This window comes from Entelurus aequoreus, linkage group LG21 (assembly GCF_033978785.1).
Source record: "Entelurus aequoreus isolate RoL-2023_Sb linkage group LG21, RoL_Eaeq_v1.1, whole genome shotgun sequence".
Lineage (NCBI taxonomy): Eukaryota > Metazoa > Chordata > Actinopteri > Syngnathiformes > Syngnathidae > Entelurus > Entelurus aequoreus.
In genome coordinates this window covers 42,205,094-42,229,365 of record NC_084751.1, presented here as the reverse complement: position 1 = coordinate 42,229,365, position 24,272 = coordinate 42,205,094, and the positions used below count along the sequence as shown (strand labels likewise).

General features: G+C 38.4%; 1 protein-coding gene across 3 annotated transcripts in view; it reads right to left on the bottom strand.

Annotated features, from left to right (window-relative positions):
• Positions 1 to 11,620: 11,620 nt before the first annotated feature.
• The window catches only part of LOC133638753 (retinoic acid receptor RXR-alpha-A), a 324,888-nt gene continuing 312,236 nt past the window's right edge, over positions 11,621 to 24,272 (bottom strand). For all 3 annotated transcript variants that reach the window (XM_062031679.1, XM_062031680.1, XM_062031678.1), the window contains 3 exons: positions 21,740 to 21,831; positions 13,677 to 13,782; positions 11,621 to 11,877 (listed from right to left, as the gene is read on the bottom strand). In XM_062031679.1, coding sequence (XP_061887663.1) covers positions 11,730 to 11,877; positions 13,677 to 13,782; positions 21,740 to 21,831 — 346 coding nt within the window. In that variant the 3' untranslated portion in view covers positions 11,621 to 11,729. The remainder of the gene's footprint in view (positions 11,878 to 13,676; positions 13,783 to 21,739; positions 21,832 to 24,272) is intronic.

Genomic DNA, 24,272 nt, shown 5'->3' with positions numbered 1-24,272 from the left:
ACAAAACAAAAAGCAGTGATTGTGTCACAAGCGTAGCTTTTCTCCTGATTACATTTTATTTTTTAACAATTGCCAAGTTAAGCAAACATCTTATTTCTCTCTCTTTCACACACATTTATTTTCCGAGGTCCCATAAACTGCTGAAAAAAAGCTGCTTCCTGCACATTTAGAGCTACTGGGATTATGCTGGTTGGTTCCTTTTTTTTCTTTCTCGTTTAATACTTTTTGAGAAAAGCATAAAACCTTTTTAATAATTGTGTAAAGACCCCATAAAACTCCTCCTTCCAAATACTCAAAGAAACACATTTTCCCATATATTTATTTAGAAATATATACACATATACATATTAACAAAATATAGCTTTACTTTCTAAAGCATCCATGAAGTTTTATCATTCTGTTGTTGTTTTTTTTAAATCTGAGCTCAAACATCATCCACATTTTATGGCTTCAAACACCCGATGACAGTCAACAAGAACAAATTGCATTTTTTTTCTCTTTAGATATGATTTCAGAGAAAGAAAAAAAAACAAGTTTAAAATTTCAAGTTTGAACTACAAATGACCCTTTTTTTATATGCACTTTTTATCATATAAATACTGTAAACTGAGCTCACACAGTCAATACTGTCACCTGGATAGTTTGTATTAGGAATTATAATCACACAGGCCAATAAGTCATGAATAATTATTGCTATTTCTCTTGTTTGGCAACACAAAGCACAGTTTGGGAGTTTGAATTAAAAAAAATAAATGAAAAAGTGCCTTTTCTTTCAAAAACACATGCAGAAAAAGCATGTTAAAATGGCGTTGCAGTGCCGAGTCACCTCCACTAGAGGGAGCTGGTGCATCACTTCTTGTTTAACACCATGACAGCTGTTTACTTGTTGGAGGGTTGGGGGGAAAAAAACCTCCAGATGTGCTCAACCAAGGCCTTCTGTGAAAGCGGACCCGAATATTCAGTAATTAATATTAATTTCCTCAAGTGTGGCCACTTTTCAGTGCAGTTGAGCCTTTTTAGAACGAACCTAAAAAAAAAAAACACCTTTTGAGTCGCTTCTTGTATTCTCGGGGGCATTGAAGTGATTGCAACTGGAATAAGTTTGTGTCGCCTCTGATCTCAGCAGGTTTAGTCTGGGGATGGTACAGGATCCAAGTATTTATCCTAACATAGAGTCAGCCCCTCCAAACAAAACCAAAATACACTTTTCAGGCAGTGGAACATTTCTATTGACGCCGAGCGTTGACCCGTGCAAGCCCCCAAAAGAACATTTTGCATCAACATTTCCTGCAATTGTGTGCATTTCTACACATTTTACCTTTAGATTTCATCTCATTTACCAACCTCTTTTCGTGGCTGTTAAGAAGAGGATCTACGCTAGCGTTATTTTTTAACTTACTTACGTAAAAAAACCCTCCCGCAATGTGCATAACACATACTTGCCAACCTTGAGACCTCCGATTCTGGGAGGTGGGGCGTGGTCGGGGGCGTGGTTGGCGGCGTGGGGGGAGGAGTATATTTACAGCTAGAATTCACCAACTCGAGTATTTCATATATATTTCATATATATATATATATGTATGAAATACTTGACTTTCAGTGAATTCTAGTTATATATATATATATATATATATATATATATATATATATATATATATATATATATATATATATATATATATATATACATATAAATAAAAAAAATACTTGAATTTCAGTGTTCTGGAGGCTATCCAGTAGATGGCAGTATTGTCCTGTTTAAGAGTGTCACAACATTGCTGTTTACGGCAGACGAACTGCTTTACGGTAGACGAAAACGTGACGTGTGTTGTTACCGCGCTGGGAGGACGTTAATGAAACTGCCTAACAATGAACCCACATAAGAAACCAAGAACTTGCCCTCGATCATTCTACAGTTATAACGTCATTGGGCAGGCACGCTGTTTATATCGTGGGAAAGCGGACGTGAAAACAGACTGTCGCCACTGTCCCCACTCAGGTCCGCATTGAGCTGGAGGGGGCGTGGCCTCCAGCTCCAGGTGAATTCCGGGAGTTTATCGGGAGAAAATTTCTTCCGGGAGTTTATCGGGAGAAAATTTCTTCCGGGAGGTTATCGGGAGAGGCGCTGAATTCCGGGAGGGTTGGCAAGTATGGCATAACATGTAAAGCAAATACGCAATTTTCAGTCCTTCAACTATCGCTATCCCTTAAGAGTCAAAGTATATATACACACCGCATTTTTCGGACCATAGGGCGCACCGGATTATAAGGCGCATTAAAGGAGTCATATTATGATTATTTTCCGAAATTTCCTTGTGGTCTACATAACATGTAACGGCGGTTCTTTGGTCAAAATGTTGCATAGATTATTATTTACGTGGCTCACCTTCGACAGCGTCTTCTCCCCGTCATCTTTGTTGTAGCGGTGTAGCATGCAAGGACGGGAGTGGAAGAAGTGTCAAAAGATGGCGCTAACTGTTTTAATGACATTCAGACTTTACTTCAGTCAATAACGGAGCAGCATCTCCTTATCCGTGGCGCACTAGTGCAACAACAACGCCCGAAATGTGTCCCGTCGGACCGGAATTCTCTAATAACTAAAGTTCTTTGGGGGAATAATTTAAACTCACTACACCGGTAGTTTTTAGCGCTTCCATAGCGAGTTTACTGAGAGATTAAAGTAAGAACTTTACACTACTTTATATTAGAAATGGCAACAGCGATTACATATAGCTTATTATTTGCGTGATGCACCGAAAATTTGGCCGCTGAAAAAAAGCGTTGAAAGAGCGCTACTCAAACGTACATTAGGTGCACCGGGTTATAAGGCGCACTGTCGATTTTAGAGAAAATGAAAGGATTTTAAGTGCGCCTTATAGTCCGAAAAATGTATTATTTGCGTGCTATTAACTCGTGATGCACCGGGGAAAAAAAAACGTTGAAAGATCGCTGCCCAAACGTACATTAGGCGCACCGGGTTATAAGGCGCACCGTCGATTTTAGAGAAAATGAAAGGATTTTAATTGCGCCTTATAGTCTTAAAAATACGGTATATATTACATACAGCCTATTATTTGCGTACTTTTAACTCGTGATGCACGGAAAATGTGGCCGCTGAAAAAAAAAAACTTTGAAAGAGCGCTACCCAAACGTACATTAGGCGCAGGTTATAAGGCGCACAGTTGATTTTAGAGAAAATTAAAGGATTTTAAGTGCGCCTTATAGTCCGAAAAATTTATTATTTGCATGTTATTGACTTGTGATGCACCTGAAAAAAAAACCTTGAAAGATCGCTGCCCAAATGTACATTAGGCGCACCGGGTTATAAGGCCCACTGTTGATTTTCGAAAAAAATTAAGGATTTTTAGTGCGCCATATAGTCCGAAAAATACGGTATATATTACATACAGCCTATTATTTCCGTACTATTAACTCTTGATCCACAGATTTAGAGAAAATTAAAGGATTTTTAGTGCGCCTTAAAGTCAGAAAATTTGACCGCTGAAAAAAAAACTTTGAAAGAGTGCTACCCAAACATACATTAGGCGCACCGGGTTATAAGGCGCACTGTCGATTTTAGAAAAAATGAAAGGATTTTTAGTGCGCCTTATAGTCCGAAAATTAGACAGCTGAAAAAAAACTTTGAAAGAGCGCTACCCACACATACATTAGGCGCACCGGGTTATAAGGCGCACTGTCGATTTTAGAAAAAATTAAAGGATTTTTAGTGCGCCTCATAGTCTGAAAATTTGACCGCTGAAAAAAAAAACTTTGAGAGAGCGCTACCCAAACATACATTAGGCGCACCGGGTTATAAGGCGCACTGTCGATTTTAGAAAAAAAATTAAGGATTTTTAGTGCGCCTTATAGTCCGAAAATTTGACCGCTGAAACAAAAAACTTTGAGAGAGCGCTACCCAAACATACATTAGGCGCACCAGGTTATAAGGTGCACTGTCGATTTTAGAAAAAATGAAAGGATTTTTAGTGCGCCTTATAGTCCGAACATTTGACAGCTGAAAAAAACAACTTTGAGAGAGCGCTATCCAAACATACATTAGGCGCACCGGGTTATAAGGCGCACTGTCGATTTTAGAAAAAATGAAAGGATTTTTAGTGCGCCTTATAGTCCGAAAATTTGGCCACTGAAAAAAAAAAATTTGAGAGAGCGCTACCCAAACATACATTAGGCGCACCGGGTTATAAGGCGCACTGTCGATTTTATAAAAAATGAAAGGATTTTTAGTGCGCCTCATAGTCCGAAAATTTGACCGCTGAAAAAAAAAACTTTGAGAGAGCGCTACCCAAACATACATTAGGCGCACCGGGTTATAAGGCGCACTGTCGATTTTAGAAAAAATGAAAGGATTTTTAGTGCGCCTTATAGTCCAAAAATATGGTATGTATTCCATAAAGCTTATTATTTGCGTGCTATTGACTCGTGATGCACCAATTTTTTTTTTGAAAGAGCGCTGCCCAAACGTACATTAGGCGCACCGGGTTATAAGGCCCACTGTTGATTTTCGAAAAAAATTAAGGATTTTTAGTGCGCCTTATAGTCCGAACATTTGACCGCTGAAAAAAAACTACTTTGAAAGAGTGCTGCCCAAACCAGATGTTAAGATGACGAGTACTCGCTGGAGGGAAACTTATTTCCCTGCGCACACCATGACGTAGCTCACCCAAAGACGAGGTAAAAGTCGCAAACAGGTCGCATTGCCGTTTGGACCGAAGTCCCACTTTGAAAAGATCAGATTCCGATGGGATTCAGACTACTTCCCGATGTGGCCCAAACATCAGATTTTGTGTGCACTTTAAACGCAGCCAAAGACCACGGAAACACCCGGAAACCAAAAGTGCTTGACGAAGATATGAAAAAAAATCATCCGACAAAGGTCGTGTTGTGCATCTTGATGCTAAAACATGTTTTTTTTTCAACCTTGTTAGAGGATAAATACTGGCATCCTGCACCATCCCCTCGGACTAGAGACTGATGAAGCCTGCTGACTGAGAAGCGAAACAAGACCAAGTCCAGTTAGTGAGTAGACATCAGTGTGACTAGTCGACACGTCCTTAGGAACTCAACACAGTGCTCAGGTCCTGACTGCATCAAAGTGCTTGGGAAAGAATGGCAAACATCTCAAAAATACTTAAAATTCATGACATTCTAACCCTGTTCTGTTCTTTTTTTGTAGTTATTTTGTCACTTTTCTGTCGTCTATATACAAATGAGGGTAAACAAAATATGATTGCTTCCGAAGTAAAGCTACTGATGAATTCTGGGAGGTCAGGAGACTAAAAGCTACGTTATGCTACGGCGTGTCGCCTACGCCGCCCCTTCTTATGGCGTCTTGATCGACTTGCGGTTCTTTGACGAGTTAGTTCTTTGTTATTTCTAAAATGTGCCACAGGCCTAATAAAAATGGACCAAACTTTGGAGGAGGCGGGCAAAAGTGCTACCAAAACACTGTCGCCAATCGTGACTCCTGCACGCTTGTGGAGGTGCCCTGCATGCTTCCACGCCTGGCTTTTTCCCGGTGGTTCACACCAAGGATGGGTACCTTTCACATTGGAATCCACGCAACACCAAATGCCGGTACTTGGGAACTGATACCGACACTAATTGTCTGTACTTTTGTGTGTTTAAATGTGTTAAAAAATATTGTTTTTAGCAAAATTCTTTTTTTTTTTTGGTTTTCTCACACTTCTGTGTCTCATTTGCAGGTACTATACTGCAGTGGTCCCCAACCACCGGGCCGCAGCCATTGGTACCGGGCCGCACAAGAAATTAAAAAAAAAACATTTTTTTTTTTTTTTTTTTAAATTAAATCAACATAAAAAACACAATATATACACTATATATCAATTATAGATCAATACAGTCTGCAGGTATACAGTCCGTAAGCCCACATGATTGTATTTCTTTATGGGAATTTTTTTTTTTTTTTTTTTTTTTTTTTAATACACCCCCCCCCCACCGGTCCGTGGGACAAATGTTCAAGCGTTGACCGGTCCGCAGCTACAAAAAGGTTGGGGACCACTGCTATACTGTACTATAAAGCAGTGTATAGAGTACAGTTTGTTGTCTTAGCCAGGAAACAGTCTTTGCCATTAAGTTGAATGTCTTTTGTTGAGTCCTACAAAGTGTTTCTACTGTAAGTATTGCAATTGACCAAATTTGGAGATCATGTAAAAATCGCTAATGCTAATCAGTAGCAAATCCAATGGAAATTAGCATCGAGCTAGCGCATTTTGAAAACGGCACTGTACTTTTGAGCATTCTTCTCCTTGCTTTGTTGTCAGGGAAAATTGTAACATAGCGTAGAATCTGCTTTCAGTGCTTGTTCCCCTGTCAAGTGCTTGAGGCGGTGCAGAGTCTGCAAACAGACATGAAGTAACAAGCGACGGTACCCGGTAAGTGTACTGACGGACTTCAGGCCGGTACCGATAAAAAGTACCGAATTTTGGTACCCATCCCTGGTGGCAACGCACACTCCCTGGGCTTGTGGAGGTGTCCTGCATGTCTGGATCTTTGCAACCGCGGCAAAAATGTGTCTTTCACGATCGCTTGCTCGGTTTACGAACGCCTATCTCACCACATGTACACTATATTGCCAAAAGTATTCGGCCACCCGCCTTGACTCACATATGAACTCGAAGTGCCATCCCAGTCCTAACCCATAGGGTTCAATATGACCTTTTGCAGCTATTACAGCTTCAAGTCTTCCGGGAAGGCTGTCCACAAGGTTGCGGAGTGTGTTTATAGGAATTTTCCACCATTCTTCCAAAAGCGCATTGGTGAGATCACACACTGATGTTGGTCAGTCTCCGTTCTAATTCATCCCAAAATGTGTTCTATCGGGTTCAGGTCAGGACTCTGTGCAGGCCAGTCAAGTTCACCCACACCAGACTATGTCATCCATGTCTTCTAAAAATAGCTCAAATAGCAGCACTTACCAGTGAGCTGCCTCTATTTTTTAAATTGTATTTATTTACTAGCAAGCTGGTCTCGCTTTGCTCGACATTTTTAATTCTAAGAGAGACAAAACTCAAATAGAATTTGAAAATCCAAAAAAATATTTTAAAGACTTGGTCTTCACTTGTTTAAATAAATTCATTATTTTTTTTACTTTGCTTCTTATAACTTTCAGAAAGACAATTTTAGAGAAAAAATACAACCTTGAAAATGATTTTAGGATTTTTAAACACATATACCTTTTTACCTTTTGGATTCCTTCCTCTTCTTTCCTGACAATTTAAATCAATGTTCAAGTAATTTTTATTTTTTTTATTGTAAAGAATAATAAATACATTTTAATTTAATTCTTCATTTTAGCTTCTGTTTTTTTGACGAAGAATATTTGTGAAATATTTCTTCAAATTTATTATGATTAAAATTCAAAAAAATGATTCTGGAAAATCTAGAAAATCTGTAGAATCAAATTTAAATCTTATTTCAAAGTCTTTTGAATTTATTTTAAAATTTTTGTTCTGGAAAATCTAGAAGAAATAATGATTTTTCTTTGTTAGAAATATAGCTTGGTCCAATTTGTTTTATATTCTAACAAAGTGCAGATTGGATTTTAACCTATTTAAAACATTTCATCAAAATTCTAAAATTAATCTTAATCAGGAAAAATGACTAATGATGTGCTATAAATTATTTTTTAAATTTTTTCAAAAAGATTCGAATTTGCTAGTTTTTCTCTTCTTTTTTTCGGTTGAATTTTGAATTTTAAAGAGTCGAAATTGAAGATAAACTATGTTTCAAAATTCAATTGTCATTTTTTTCGTGTTTTCTCCTCTTTTAAACCGTTCAATTAAGTGTAAATATCATTAATTATTAATAATAACATAGAGTTAAAGGTAAATTGAGCAAATTGGCTATTTCTGGCAATTTATTTAAGTGTGTATCAAACTGGTAGCCCTTCGCATTAATCAGTACCCAAGAAAAGGTTGGTGACCCCTGGATTAGGGACACCTGATTCTGATCATTTGGATGGGTGGACAAATACTTTTGGCATTATAGTGTATTTGTGGCGGGCTGGCACACATAAATTAATGTACGGGAAATGACGCACTTAAAAAAAGCCCAACAATCACAGGTGTGCGGTCACTGTTGACGCGTGGGTCGATTTTTTTTCCGGAACTAACCTAATGTAGCATAATGAAGCTTTTTTTGTGTGTCGAATATCTGACAAATGGTTTGAAAACATCGGTTCTCCAAAAAAAAAGGCAGAATATGAGCAACATAAAATGGTGGTCAAAAGTTGTAAAGAACATAATGTCATGGCTGTCTTGAGTTTCCAATCATTTCTACAACTCTTATTTTTGTGTGATAGAGTGATTGGAGCACATACTTGTTGGTCACCAAAAAAACATTCATGAAGTTTGGTTCTTTTATGAATTTATTATGGGTCTACTGAAAATGTGAGCAAATGTGAAATTGCACCACAAAAAGAGAAATTGCACCACAAAAAGAGTTTGCTTCGTTTGACAAACTTTTCGGTCTGCAAACCGACCAACGATGCATACAGTTCGTAAATTGAGGGTCCACTGTGAGGCAAACTATGTTTCGATTTATCGAGGTTCCACAGGATATATGCAGTGTTCGCTCTACGAACTTTGAGGCTTGGTGTGACCTTTGGGTGGTTTGCAAGCCAAAAAGTTTGTAAAGCGAAGCTTACTTTCCCCCCACAGTGGAGCCTGAATATATGAACTTTATTCGTCCTTGGGATGGTTTGCAAACCGGAAAGTTTTTAAAGCGAAGCAAATTGTTTTTACAACACAACATCGATTTGCAAACTCAGTGTGTCCTTGGGGTGGTTCACAAGCTGAAAAGTTTGTATAGTGAAACACACACAATTTTGTAATTGAGCCTCGATTTAAGAACTTTGTTCGTCCTTGGGATGGTTTGCAAACCGGAAAGTTTTTAAAGCGAAGCAAATTGTTTTTACAACACAACATCGATTTGCGAACTCAGTGTGTCCTTGGGGTGGTTTGCGAACCGAAAAGTTTGCATAGTGAAATATACAAAAAAACGGAACCTCAATTTTTGAACTTTATTCGTCCTTGGGGTGGTTAGCATAACCGGAAAGTTTGTAAAGCGAAGCAAATTGTTTTTACAACACAACATCGATTTGCGAACTCAGTGTGTCTTTGGGGTGGCCCGTGAACCGAAAAGTTCAGATAGTGAAACATACAAAAAAAGTGAACCCTGATTTACGAACTTCATTCGTCCTTAGGGCGGTTAGCAAACAGGAAAGTTTGTAAAGCGAAGCAGTGTTTTTACAACACAACATCGATTTGCGAACTCAGTGTGTTCTTGGGGTGGCCCGTGAACCGAAAAGTTTGTATAGTTAAACATACAAAAAAAGTGAACCCTGATTTACGAACTTCATTCGTCTTTGGGGTGGTTAGCAAACTGGAAAGTTTGTAAAGCGAAGCAAATTGTTTTATCACAACACAACATCGATTTGCGAACTCAATGTGTCCTTGGGGTGGTTTGCGAACCGAAAGGTTTGCATAGCGAAACATACCAAAAAATGGGACCTCAATTTACGAACTTCATTCGTCCTTGGGGTGGTTAGCAAAGCGAGACGTTTGTAAAGCGAAGCAAACTTTTGTTTTTACAGTACAACATCGATTTACAAACTCAGTGAGTCCTTGGGGTGGTTTGCAAACCGAAAAGTTTGTATAGTGAACCATACCAAAAACTGAACCTTCATTTACGAACTTAATTCGTCTTTGGGGTGGTTAGCAAACAGGAAAGTTTGTAAAGCGAAGCAGTGTTTTTACAACACAACATCGATTTGCGAAACTCAGTGTGTCCTTTGGGTGGCCCGTGAACCAAAAAGTTTGTATAGCGAAATATACCAAAAAGTGGACCTCGATTTACGAACGTCATCTGTCCTTAGGGCGGTTAGCAAACAGGAAAGTTTGTAAAGCGAAGCAGTGTTTTTACAACACAACATCGATTTGCGAACTTAGTGTGTCCTTGGGGTGTCCGCGAACCGAAAAGTTTGTATAGTGAAACATACAAAAAAAAGTGAACCCTGATTTACGAACTTCATTCATCCTTGGGGTGGTTAGCAAACAGGAAAGTTTGTAAAGCAAAGCAGTGTTTTTACAACACAACATCGATTTGCGACCTCAGTGTGTCCTTGGGGCGGCCCGTGAACCAACAAGTTTGTATAGTGAAATATACCAAAAGTGAACCTCGATTTACGAACTTCACCCGTCCTTAGGTCGGTTAGCAAACAGGAAAGTTTGTAAAGCGAAGCAGTGTTTTTACAACACAACATCGATTTGCGAACTCAGTGTGTCCTTGGGGCGGTTCGCGAACCGAAAAGTTTGTATAGTGAAATATACCAAAATTGGACCTCGATTTACGAACTTAAGGTGCCATTGGTGTGGTTTCCCGTTTGAATGTTAGACCATTTCGAGATGCCGGTATGACCGCATTGGTGTGGACTGGTCTCCTAAAGCTTTAGTAAAACTTGATAACATTCCTATTCTGTCTTGATGGTCCTTCTTACTCAGCATATATGTCATCTAAAGAGCTTGGGATTGACCGGTGATTTAAAGTCCCTGAAAGGGAGACTGGTCAGACGCAACATGACCCATAATAAATTCATAAAAGAACCAAACTTCATGAATGTTTTTTTTGTGACCAACAAGTATGTGCTCCAATCACTACATCACAACAAAATAAGAGTTGTGGAAATGATTGGAAACTCAAGCCAGCCATGACATTATGTTCTTTACAAGTGTATGTCCACTGTATTTCATATTATTCTTGGTGCGGAGAGAGTGATTGTTTGTCCAGCTTGGAGGAAAATAAAGTGATTGGGCCAAAATCCCCACCCGGGAGTTTGATTGCGCTCCGTCACGAGGTTAAGTGCAAAGTAAGCAAGGAACAAACAATGACGAGCGCGCCGGATACTGGTCACGGTGTTGAGGTAACGGTGCTCTGAAACGGGACAAAATACTGTGGATGGTTGTAACTTTCCTGCCAAGAAAGACATGAGGTGGCGCGGAGAGGTCGGAGTTCACGTGGCAGGGGGGGGGGGGGGTGACATCATCAGATCGGACGCCACGTTCCTCGAAAGAAAAAAAAAAGGCAGAATGTTGGAATGCCAGCCTGGCTTCCTCCTGTGTGCACAAGCCGTGTGCAGATTGTACTTACGTAATAAGACCCAAGACCGAACCTGACCTTACCCACATTTTTTTCCTGATTGAGCGCACTCGTGGACTCGCCCTCGCCGCCGTGGTTGCACAGTGTTGATACAGTAAGACCTGCTCGGATTGCTTCTGGACCACCTGAGGTTCTCCCATCACTTGCAGTCTCGGCGTAGCGCGCCTGTCGAGTCGCTTCCGGAGGGCCGACGCCTTTTTTTTTTTTAGTGCAAGACGTGTCCTCAAACCCCCCTCCCCCCCTCTCCCCCCCCCGCTGAGTTTGCACACACCCAGACTGGGCGCGGGAATGGCGTGGTGGAGATGCTGGCTCAGTACATTGCGTTTGTCTTCCGTCGACCACATCTCATATATATATATATGTATATATATATATATATATTTCTTATTTATAGAACTGTACAAGGTATAAAAACACACCCGTGGTCTTGATGTTTTAGGGGGGGGGGGGTGGCGATGATGAAGCCAGGGGGAAAAGTCTGGATGTGTGCTTCGGACCGACGGACTCGATAAGAGGAGCCTCCTCCGCGCTCGTTATGTCATTTGGTGAGGCGCTTCTAGCATCTCCATGAGGAAGGTGTCGATGGGCGTGTCGCCGATGAGCTTGAAGAAGAACAGGTGCTCCAGACACTTGAGGCCGATGGAGCGCAGCGCCGGCAGCCTCAGCAGCAGCTTGGCGAATCTGTCAGCGGCGAGGGGGGGGTGGGGGGGGGAAGTGGCCGAGGGACAGAGGGATCAGTTCCACAGAGGGTAAAAAAGGGACAGAAATAAATACAAAAACCCCCCCGAAACCAGTGAAGTCGGCACGTTGTGTGAATGGTAAATAACAACAGAATACAACGATTTGCAAATCCTTTTCAACCTACCGTATTTTTCCGACTATAAGTCGCAGTTTTTTTTCATAGTTTGGCCGCGGGTGCGACTTACACTACCGTTCAAAAGTTTGGGGTCACCTTGAAATGTCCTTATTTTCAATGAAGATAACTTTAAACTAGTCTTAACTTGAAAGAAATACACTCTATAGCAGGGGTCACCAACGCGGTGCCCGCGGGCACCAGGAAGCCCGTAAGGACCAGATGAGTAGCCCGCTGGCCTGTTCTAAAAATAGCTCAAATAGCAGCACTTACCAGTGAGCTGCCTCTATTTTTTTAATTGTATTCATTTACTAGCAAGCTGGTCTCGCTTTGCCCGACATTTTTAATTCTAAGAGAGACAAAACTCAAATAGAATTTGAAAATCCAAGAAAATATTTTAAAGACTTGGTCTTCACTTGTTTAAATAAATTCATTTATTTTTTTACTTTGCTTCTTATAACTTTCAGAAAAACAATTTTAGAAAAAAAAATACAACCTTAAAAATGATTTTAGGATTTTTACACACATATACCTTTTTACCTTTTTAATTCCTTCCTCTTCTTTCCTGACAATTTAAATCAATGTTCAAGTAAATTTATTGTTTTTACTGTAAAGAATAATAAATACATTTTAATTTAATTCTTCATTTTAGCTTCTGTTTTTTCGACGAAGAATATTTGTGAAATATTTCTTCAAACTTATTATGATTAAAATTCAAAAAAATTATTCTGGCAAATCTAGAAAATCTGTAGAATCAAATTTAAATCTTATTTCAAAGTCTTTTGAATTTCGTTTAAAATTTTTGTTCTGAAAAATCTAGAAGAAATAATGATTTGTCTTTGTTAGAAATATAGCTTGGTCCAATTTGTTATATATTCTAAAAAAATTGTACATTGAATTTTAACCTATTTAAAACATATCATCAAAATTCTAAAATTAATCTTAATCAGGAAAAATTACTAATGATGTTCAATAATTTTTTTTTTTAATTTTTTTCAAAAAGATTCTATTTAGCTAGTTTTTCTCTTCTTTTTTTCGGTTGAATTTTGAATTTTAAAGAGTCAAAATTGAAGATAAACTATGTTTCAAAAAATTTAATTGTCATTTTTTTCGTGTTTTCTCCTCTTTTAAACCGTTCAATTAAGTGTAAATATCATTAATTATTAATAATAACATAGAGTTAAAGGTAAATTGAGCAAATTGGCTGTTTCTGGCAATTTATTGAAGTGTGTATCAAACTGGTAGACCTTCGCATTAATCACTACCCAAGAAGTAGCTCTTGGTTTCAAAAAGGTTGGTGACTCCTGATATAGATCAATACAGTCTGCAGGGATACAGTCCGTAAGCACACATGATTGTATTTCTTTATGAAAAAAAATAAAAAAATCCCCACCCCCCACCCCCCCGGTCCGTGGGACAAATTTTCAATCGTTGACCGGTCCCCAGCTACAAAAAGGTTGGGGACCACTGTTCTACACAATAATGGATGAAGAGGGCTCTCAAAAAAGTGCTGCTTTTTTTGTAACTCTACTTCAAACCACAGGCAAAGAGATGGAAAGGGGAAGAAAAGGAGTGAACTAACCGAGGCTCATTCTATTTGGGTGGAAGGTGAGGTTTGTTTGCATACCTGCCAGGCTGCTCAGGGTACTTCTGTTTGCAGTATGCTTCTAAAGACGCGTAGACTTTCTCTCTCAGAGCTTCTACCTCGCCTGGGTTTGACAGACCCTTGGAGTCTGGGAACACACACAAACAGACAAGAGTCAGGAATGATGGCAACATGCACTTAAACGGGGGTTACAGGTAGGGATGATGTTCGAAACCGGTTCTCCCGGTTGTTCGATAAGAAAAGAATCGATTCCATGGACTCCAATCCCTTTTTGAGAACCGGTTCCCGTTAACGAGGCCACTATAGTAAAGAAAAAGAGTCGGTTCTTTATTCGAATCCCTGGGAACGAATCCCTTCCCACAGGAAATGCCCTGTGGGACGGCAATGTTATGCCCATTTGATGGTAGACTCTTACTGACACCTTGTGGCGATATGAAAATACTACGCGTCATTAGTTTGGGCACTTCCGGGTTGGCGACGTCAGTTCAGTTCATGAGAAAATTGAGAAGTAGACAAGTTGTGTTAGCTCTTACAAGCCTTGGAAAAGATAAGTCTGTAAGTAAACTGTTTAACTTGTTTATGGAACTCAATATTAAGGTGGAAAGTGGTTAAATTTAAAACGAAGATGTTTATTGAAAAACTATTTTTGTGCACTGTTTCAATGGATGTTTTGAGGACTTAAAATGGCCACCATCGAAATAGTTTCAACACTCAGAAGTATTTGTTTGATGATAGCACTGTATATTTGTGTGAAGCTAATACTTACATATTGTGTATTACATTTCAGTATGTTAATTGAATCACATAGCTTATACATTTGTCATTGTGTGTATTTCAGTTTAAAAAAAATAAAAATAACAGTCCAGTGCAAGACAAAAGTAAAGATAGGAAAAGACAAAGCAAGACCAACAACAATAAAGAGCCTGAATGGATTAATCTGCTTTGGAACTTTATTAGACATCTTGCATTGTTTGTTAGCTGTCTGCCTGTGTGTGTAGTTAGTATGTTCCAATAGCAGCAGAAGTGCACTTTTTGGAGAGCTGTATTATTATCAGTTTTGTGCCCAAGGGACTGATTTTATTTAACACTATATTATTATTTATACACCTATAGTGATCACAGAGACAGGTTGTTTTTGTGTTAGTGTATATATTTGTTTTTCTGAAAAATCCCACTTAATATACTTTGGGTAACAACAGTCAATATTTATTTTATTTTATTTTTTTCTTATAAAACAAAAGTGAGCTTTTGTTAAACCAAATAGTGTTTTTTTCCATGTACAACAACCTATCTGGATTCGATAAGAGAATCGATAAGGAATCGGTTCGATAAGAAGATTTGATAATAGGCTCGAACTCGATAATTTCTTATCAAACATCATCCCTAGTTACAGGCACCGTACCAAGGCAAGGCAAGGAAACTGCGTTTAGGCGAATACTCCACGAAGGACGGGAGTTTATAACAAACGAGTTGAGCTTTAACCTCGCTGGCCCATTGAGGACTTGTGTGCTACACCGCAGTCTAGATTGGTGCAATTAGCGCGCCTCTTAGATGACGTCACTTCGTAACATTGGCCATGAACAAAAAACAATTATGCTTGAACTCGAGATGACACGCAGCGAGAATGGTTCCGTCAGAACAATCCGCTGAACTCTAATTAACAAGGACTCGGGCAGGAAAGCGAAGCGAGGCCGCGTCGGTCCGATGGAGGCCCGAACAACGAACAAAAGTGCAACACAAGAGACTGGATGTGGTCTCATCCATGTCGGACGCAGAGTCCCACACTGGGTCATGTTGGTGGTTTGCTTTAATGGGTTACTTTGTGGATGAGGTGCAGCGTCAGCATGTTGGGAGTTTGTATCATGGAGCTCAGGTCAGACAAGTTACGTGGCCGCCTTTGTTAGACCACAGAAACACGCCGCCACCAATATGTCACGTTATTAAAACCGGGGGTTGACGATTAGCAGCTTTGCACTGCAAAAAACTGAAATCTAAGTAAGATGAAATATGTCAAATAAGGGTGATATTTGCTTATTTTCTGTCTGATAAGATAATTCTTCTCACTAAGCAGATTTTATGTTAGAGTGTTTTACTTGTTTTAAGGGTTTTAAATGATCTCAGTAAGATATTACAGCTTGTTGCTGAGATTTGATGACCAATATTGAGTAAAACATGCTTGAAACTAGAATATCAACTGTTGCAAAGCTGTGTCATCAACACTCACAAGTATAAAACTACTTTTTTTAAGTAATCTTTTCTTATTTCAAGCATGAAACAAAAAAATCATGATTTCGACACAATTGTGTCTCATAATTAAAACAGATGACAGCCAAATGGACTTTGCTGTTTTATTTTCAATAAAACAATGGAAAAGATGTACTCTTATAGTAGTACAGTTGGGACAGTACAGTAAACTGACAGTTGATATTTAAACATTTGACATTTCAAACAATTTTGAACAGAAATAGTTCATGTACATTCAGATAAATTCTTCAAAATTACAATAAAAAAAAAAAATAGCTGGGGGCCGGGCTGTAAAAAAAAATATATATATATATACACTACCGTTCAAAAGTTTGGGGTCACCCAAAAATTTTTGTGAAATAGCCTTCATTTCTAAGAACAAGAATAGACTGTCGAGTTTCAGATGAAAGTTCTCTTTTTCTGGCCATTTTGAGCGTTTAATTGAGCCCACAAATGTGATGCTCCAGAAACTCAATCTGCTCAAAAGAAGGTCAGTTTTGTAGCTTCTGTAACGAGCTAAACTGTTTTCAGATGTGTGAACATGATTGCACAAGGATTTCTAATCATCAATTAGCCTTCTGAGCCAATGAGCAAACACATTGTACCATTAGAACACTGGAGTGATAGTTGCTGGAAATGGGCCTCTATACACCTATGTAGATATTGCACCAAAAACCAGACATTTGCAGCTAGAATAGTCATTTACCACATTAGCAATGTATAGAGTGTATTTCTTTAAAGTTAAAACTAGTTTAAAGTTATCTTCATTGAAAAGTACAGTGCTTTTCCTTCAAAAATAAGGACATTTCAATGTGACCCCAAACTTTTGAACGGTAGTGTATATATATATATATATATATATATATATATATATATATATATATATATATATATATATATATATATATATATATATATATATATATATATATATATATATATATATATATTTACATATGTCATACTTGCCAACCCTCCCGGTTTTACCGGGAGACGCCCGGAATTCAGCGCCTCTCCCAATAACCTCCCGGAAGAAATTTTCTCCCGATAAACTCCCGGAATTCAGCCGGACCTGAGTGGGGACAGCGGCGACAGTCTGTTTTCATGTCCGCTTCCCCACGATATAAACAGCGTGCCTGCCCAATCACGTTATTACTGCAGAATGATCGAGGGCGACTTCTTGGTTTCTTATGTGGGTTTATTGTTAGGCAGTTTCATTAACGTCCTCCCAGCGCGGTAACAACACACAACAGCAGTAGTCACGTTTTCGTCTACCGTAAAGCAGTCCGTCTGCCGTAAACAGCAATGTTGTGACACTCTTAAACAGGACAATACTGCCATCTACTGGATAGCCTCCGGAACACTGAAATTCAAGTATTTATTTTATTTATATGTATAATAAAATAAATATATATATATATATATATATATATATATATATATATATATATATATATATATATATATATATATATATATATATATATATATATATAGCTAGAATTCACTGAAAGTCAAGTATTTCATACATATATATATATATATATATATATATGAAATGTATATGAAATACTCGAGTTGGTGAATTCTAGCTGTAAATATACTACTCCCCTCTTAACCACGCCCCCAAACATGCCCCCGCCCCACCCCCGACCACGCCCCACCGCACCCCACGCCCCTCCTCCCGGAATCGGAGGTCTCAAGGTTGGCAAGTATGATATATGTACAGTATATATTCCTCGCGCACTAATTGACTAAAAGAGCACACACTTGGCGCGATGATGTCATGTTATCGATGGAAAAAATGCATTTTTAGACAATATGATTTGCCTGAGCGGCTAGGAGACCCCGAGAGTAACAAGCGGTTGCCTTGTTGCCTTTCCATTAAGAACAATAAATTAGTTTTTAGTATAAATTTGCTGGTTTCAAGAAATGTAATGCCGAGCGCATATCATTATGTCAAGATAATGGCACTAGCATTTACTTTATTTAAGAATATTTTTCAACATATTGAGAAAAAAGGTCCCACATTTGTTTTTTCTACCAAGAAAAGTGCACTTGTTATTAGTGAGAAATTGAGAATATACTTATTTTAAGGTATTTTTGGGTTCATTGAGGTTAGCTAATTTTACTTGTTTTGGAAAGCCACATTTTCTAGTTCTATTGGCAGATTATTTTGCTTAGTTCAAATAAAATACCCCTCATTTTTTGTATTTTTTTTCCTTGTTTTTGAACACTGACTTTTTGCAGTGTAGCAATAGCACATCACTGTACGTGAATGTAGCGTACAGTAGGTGGCGGTATGTTTCGTCATTCAGCTTCTTAACACACCCCATACACGCCTGGTCTGCCAGAGAATAAGGAAAGGTAGCAGGGAGGACCAGAGTTGCCAAGTTAGCCAGTATTCAGACCCCTCTAGAGACTGCCTTTCAAATATCTAACAACGTGTTCTTAGGTTATTGTTTTGGAGACGGAATGGAAGAATGGTTTGACGTTTAAAAAAATATTTTATTAACTTTACGTCTCTCATGCTATTCCTCTCTCTAACACAGGGGTGTCAAACTTTTTTCGTCAAGGGCCACATTGCAGTTAGGCTTGTCACAGCGAATAATATATGAATTTGCCTACACATTTGAATATATATGAGTATTTTTTATGCACACTGTAATTTAAAAAAAAAATATTTTACAGTAAAAACTGGCAACTCACTCACTGGAATTTTACTGCAGTAAAAAGTGTTTTTTTTTTACAACATTTTACTGTAAAATGTACTGTGGTTTTACAACGTCTTACTGTAAATGGAAAAACGTCCCCACTGTTATTTTTTTAAAATTCTGCCAATTTTTTACCGTCAAAAAATGTGCGAGCCTTTTTTCCGTTTACAGTAATTCATGTTACCATGAATTGATTAACGTGTACCCCGACTTAAACAAGTTGAAAAACTTATTGGGGTGTTACCATTTAGTGGTCAATTGTACGGAATATGTACTGTACTGTGCAATCTACTAATACAACTTTCAATCAATCAATCAATCAAACATTTAAAAACAACAAGCGTAGATTTTACCATGAAAAAAACCCACTCAGTTGACAGAATTTTACTATAAAAAGCTTAGTTGGCCACATGCGTGGACAGCACCTTTTAGCTCTTATTTCCAAAATGGTGTACACTACTGAATTGGGGTCTTATGGCCACTTATGTGGACACTTATACTGCCATCTGGTGGTGTCAGAAGAGTATAACATAAAAATGGAATTTGGAAAAAAAAAAGTGTAAAAATAAGAATTAGCATGTCACTAAACATGAAGTACACGTTTGTGTACTTATGGACTAAGTACATCATATCAAAAGATGATTCTTAGTTTTTATTCTAATTAGGGTCCAATAAGCCCAAATAGCAAAGAGAAATAAAAAAAAGCATGTAAACAAACAGCTTGGGCCTTAAGGTTAATAAAAAAAAATTTTTTTTTTAAATTTAAAGTTAATATGCTGTAAAAAAAACCACCATAAATTTAACCCCTAAAATCTACAGTGAACTTGCTTTGAAATCATAGTTCAAGCAGATATTTCCAGCATTTGTTGTAACTTTAACCCCAAAACTTGTTTGGAAAGTATGACTTTGATTGATTGATTGACGATTGATTGACGATACAATATTTGCTGCAATATTGGTTAATATTAAAGTTGAAAAAATGTGCAATTTTAATGCAGTACGTACAATTTTTTTCTGTCGAAACGGAAAGAACAAAAACTTTTAGTAAGCAAAGATACGGTACCTTATTGACACATCTATTTTCCAGGCCTTCAAGGGCCATATATAGACCTGGGGCCGTACTTATCAAGCTTCTCAGAACTACTCCTAAGAAGTCTGCTAAGAGTTGACTTAAGAGTAAATAAATTCTTCGCTGAAAGCTGCACTTAAAAGTTAGTTATCAAGCGTCTTACTCACACTTTCAGCGAAGTGTAGGACTGAATCTTAAGTGTCACACTCAGAGCTGAATTACGACATTACTATGTGCCGTAAACGGAATTTTAGGTGACGTCATTTCTGTGTCCATAGAAATGACCAATCACGGAAGGGAATCCGTTGTCTAAGAATAAAGAAATATCTTGGAAATATTTAAGTGGACAATGGGAGTGTATATTTTGACAATAAACTACAAAATAATACAAAACAAACTAGTCCCCGCCGGCACTCACGCTACCGCTCCCTCTCTTCTCTCGCCCACACACTCACTGACGTCACTCACCTCACGGCCACACACGTACGCTACTGTCATAACATTTTCTTTCCAATTCATTAATTAGGCAACTAATTTGAAACTGGTGTGGGTGGCTCTATATATACTAGCCCACTGCAGCCACATGCAGAAATCAACAAGGAATCGAAAAGTATTAAATCTGTGACAAAAATAATATCCGCTCCGTCTAAACGATACCGTTTGATCAGCTGCTCGTCATCAAACAAATCCAGGACATCGTTCCCCTCCCTGAGCACTAAATTTCGCAAATTCTCAGGACTTAAGTGTAAAATGGCACTCTAAGAAGCTTGATAAGTACGGCCCCAGGCCTTCAAGGGCCATTTATAGACCTGGGGCCGTACTTATCAAGCTTCTTAGAGTGCCATTTTACACTTAAGTCCTGAGAATTTGCGAAATTTAGTGCTACTCTCAAACTTAAGAATAAAAGCTTTTTATCAACGTTCTTAAGTCTAAGAATCACTCCTACTCTCCACGATATTTAAGAGACCTTCAGAGGTGTCTTAAGTGGTTAGGAGTTGCCAGCAGGGGATGGCACTGAGGCGAGAGAGACGTGCGCGAACGTTCAGGGAACGGAACAATGTTTTTTTTTTTTTTGATGACGAGCAGCTGATCAAACGGTATCGTTTAGACAGAGCGGATATTATTTTTGTCACAGATTTAATACTTTTCGATTCCTTGTTGATTTCTGCATGTGTCTGCAGTGGGCTAGTATATATAGAGCCACCCACACCAGTTTCAAATTAGTTGCCTAATTAATGAATTGGAAAGAAAATGTTATGACAGTAGCGTATGTGTGTGGCCGTGAGGTGAGTGACGTCAGTGAGTGTGTGGGCGAGAGAAGAGAGGGAGCGGTAGCGTGAGTGCCGGCGGGGACTAGTTTGTTTTGTATTATTTTGTAGTTTATTGTCAAAATATACACTCCCATTGTCCACTTAAATATTTCCAAGATATTTCTTTATTCTTAGACAACGGATTCCCTTCCGTGATTGGTCATTTCTATGGACACAGAAATGACGTCACCTAAAATTCTGTTTACGGCACATAGTAATGTCGTAATTCAGCTCTGAGTGTGACACTTAAGATTCAGTCCTACACTTCGCTGAAAGTGTGAGTAAGACGCTTGATAACTAACTTTTAAGTGCAGCTTTCAGCGAAGAATTTATTTACTCTTAAGTCAACTCTTAGCAGACTTCTTAGGAGTAATTCTAAGAAGCTTGATAAGTACGGCCCCTGGTCCCTGGGCCTTGAGTTTGACACCCGTGCTCTAATATGTCCTTTACAATGACATGCATCTACAGAACTTGTGCAGATTAAACGACGACCTCATAAATTGAGGTACTACTGTATTGCCCGATAGTTTTTTACTTTTCTGTCACATTGTTTTGAGCTTTTCTAATAATTTCCCTGATCTCAAATGAGCAAACAGATGGTCTGTAATCCTTTCTAGTTCCCAGCTGCATCATCCAACAGGTTTCAAAAGGAAAAAGCATGAGGAATACAGTATGTTGACAGTCAAGCACGTTATTATCTACAGTTTGTTCAAAGATCCTCTGCAGAGAGCTCTCAGTCATGGTTACCTGGGTTGAAAAGGACTATGGCTCGAAGGCACCCCAGTTCTGTCTTATCCATCTGCATATCCCGCATCTTAGACACCAGTTCCGTGAGCACTCTGCACAAAAGACACAAAAAAGACGGAGATGAAGAAAAATGCGCTTCAGTCAACAAACACGATTTGAATGTTTTTCTCCATCCTGTTTATGTTCTCCAACAATGAGTGCCAGCGGGAAACACAATCACTCCCAAATCAATGTTAAGATAAATCATCACTGCAATTGCATTGGAGTTCCGTATTCACCGCTACTTTTTTCCAACGCTTTGAACCCTCGGCTTATAAAATGGTTCAGCTAATTTATAGATTTTTCTTCGCTAACAACCATAATGTTTTGTATTCTACAAATACTTTTCATATTATATCGATAGATGCACTGAAAGGGTGTTTTATGGTTTGTTTTATGGCGAGATCTTTAGGACGAGTTCGTATTCGACATGTATTTCCTGTTTCATACCTTGAACCGGAAGTAAAACAGCCCATAGCGTTTCCGCTCGAAAGGATTCTTCGTTATCACTCCAAGCACCGTTTGTAAGTTTTACAGTGTAACTAAAACAATTCATACTAAACCATCCCGTGTGTGATGTCTCTAGGGAGTGTTTTCATGCATATTTGTACGGGCTTTTGTAAAGTAATCAAACTAGCACTGTTAGCATTTGCGAATAAAAGTTCCACAAAGTTCAGTGAGCAGGTTGTTATATGTGACCATGTTCGTCAAATTTTTGTGCTGGTTGCATTTTTCCCCCCCTGCAACATGACTAGGGAAGGTTGTTTGGTTTATAGTTTTGATGCCTTCAGTGACAATCTACAATGTAAATAGTCATGAAAATAAAGAAAACACATTCAAATGAGAAGGTGTGTCCGAGTCCCCAAATTGTTGCGTCTGACCAGTCTACCTCTCAGGGAATTAAAGTCACTGGTCAATCCCAAATTCTTTCAGATGACATATATGCAGAGTAAGAAGGACCATCAAGACAGAATAGGAATATTATCAAGTTTTACTAAAGCTTTAGGAGACCACCCCGAGATGACGGTATGACTGCATTGATGTGGGCTGGTCTCCTAAAGCTTTAGTAAAACTTTTGATAATATTACTATTCTGTCTTGATGGTCCTTCTTACTCTGCATATATGTCATCTGATTTGGGATTGACCAGTGACTTTAATTCCCTGAGAGGTAGACTGGTCAGACGCAACAGGTGATAGGACGTTTTTTTTATATATAATATCCACAAAGTTCAGTGAGCAGGTTGTGTTATGTGTGACCATGTTTGTCGAATTTTTGTGCTGTTTGCACCCCCCCCCCCCTGCAACATGACTAGGGAAGGTTGTTTGGTTTATCGTTTTGATGCCTTCAGTGACAATCTACAATGTAAATAGTCATGAAAATAAAGAAAACGCATTGAAATGAGAAGGTGTGTCCAAACTTTTGGCCTGTACTGTATGTGTGTACATATTATAATAATAGAATGGATATAATAATTAATTTCAAGCAGCTAAAATGCACCAAACATGGACAACTGTGTAGAGAGTGTTTTGCATTTTTCCTATCATCCCTTGTATGGATTTAAAATAGTGTATTTTTGATTTTTTTTAATGGTGATAGGACGTTTTTTAAATTGTTATAATATCCACAAAGTTCAGTGAGCAGGTTGTGTTATGTGTGACCATGTTTGTCGAATTTTTGTGCTGGTTGCATTTTTTTCTCTCCCTGCAACATGACTAGGGAAGGTTGTTTGGTTTATAGTTTTGATGCCTTCAGTGACAATGTACAATATAATTAGTCATGAAAATAAAGAAAACACATTGAAATGAGAAGGTGTGTCCGAGCCCCCAAATTGTTGCGTCTGACCAGTCTACCTCTCAGGGAATTAAAGTCACTAGTCGATCCCAAATTCTTTCAGATGACATATATGCAGAGTAAGAAGGACCATCAAGACAGAATAGGAATATTATCAAGTTTTACTAAAGCTTTAGGAGACCACCCCGAGATGACGGTATGACTGCATTGATGTGGGCTGGTCTCCTAAAGCTTTAGTAAAACTTTTGATAATATTACTATTCTGTCTTGATGGTCCTTCTTACTCTGCATATATGTCATCTGAAAGAATTTGGGATTGACCAGTGACTTTAATTCCCTGAGAGATAGACTGGTCAGACGCAACAGGTGATAGGACGTTTTTTTTATATATAATATCCACAAAGTTCAGTGAGCAGGTTGTGTTATGTGTGACCATGTTTGTCAAATTTTTGTGCTGGTTACATTTTTTTCTCCCCTGCAACATGACTAGGGAAGGTTGTTTGGTTTATAGTTTTGATGCCTTCAGTGACAATCTACAATGTAAATAGTCATGAAAATAAAGAAAACGCATTGAAATGAGAAGGTGTGTCCAAACTTTTGGCCTGTACTGTATATGTGTACATATTAAAATAATAAAATGGATATAATAATTAATTTAAAGCAGCTAAAATGCAACAAACATGGACAACTGTGTAGAGAGT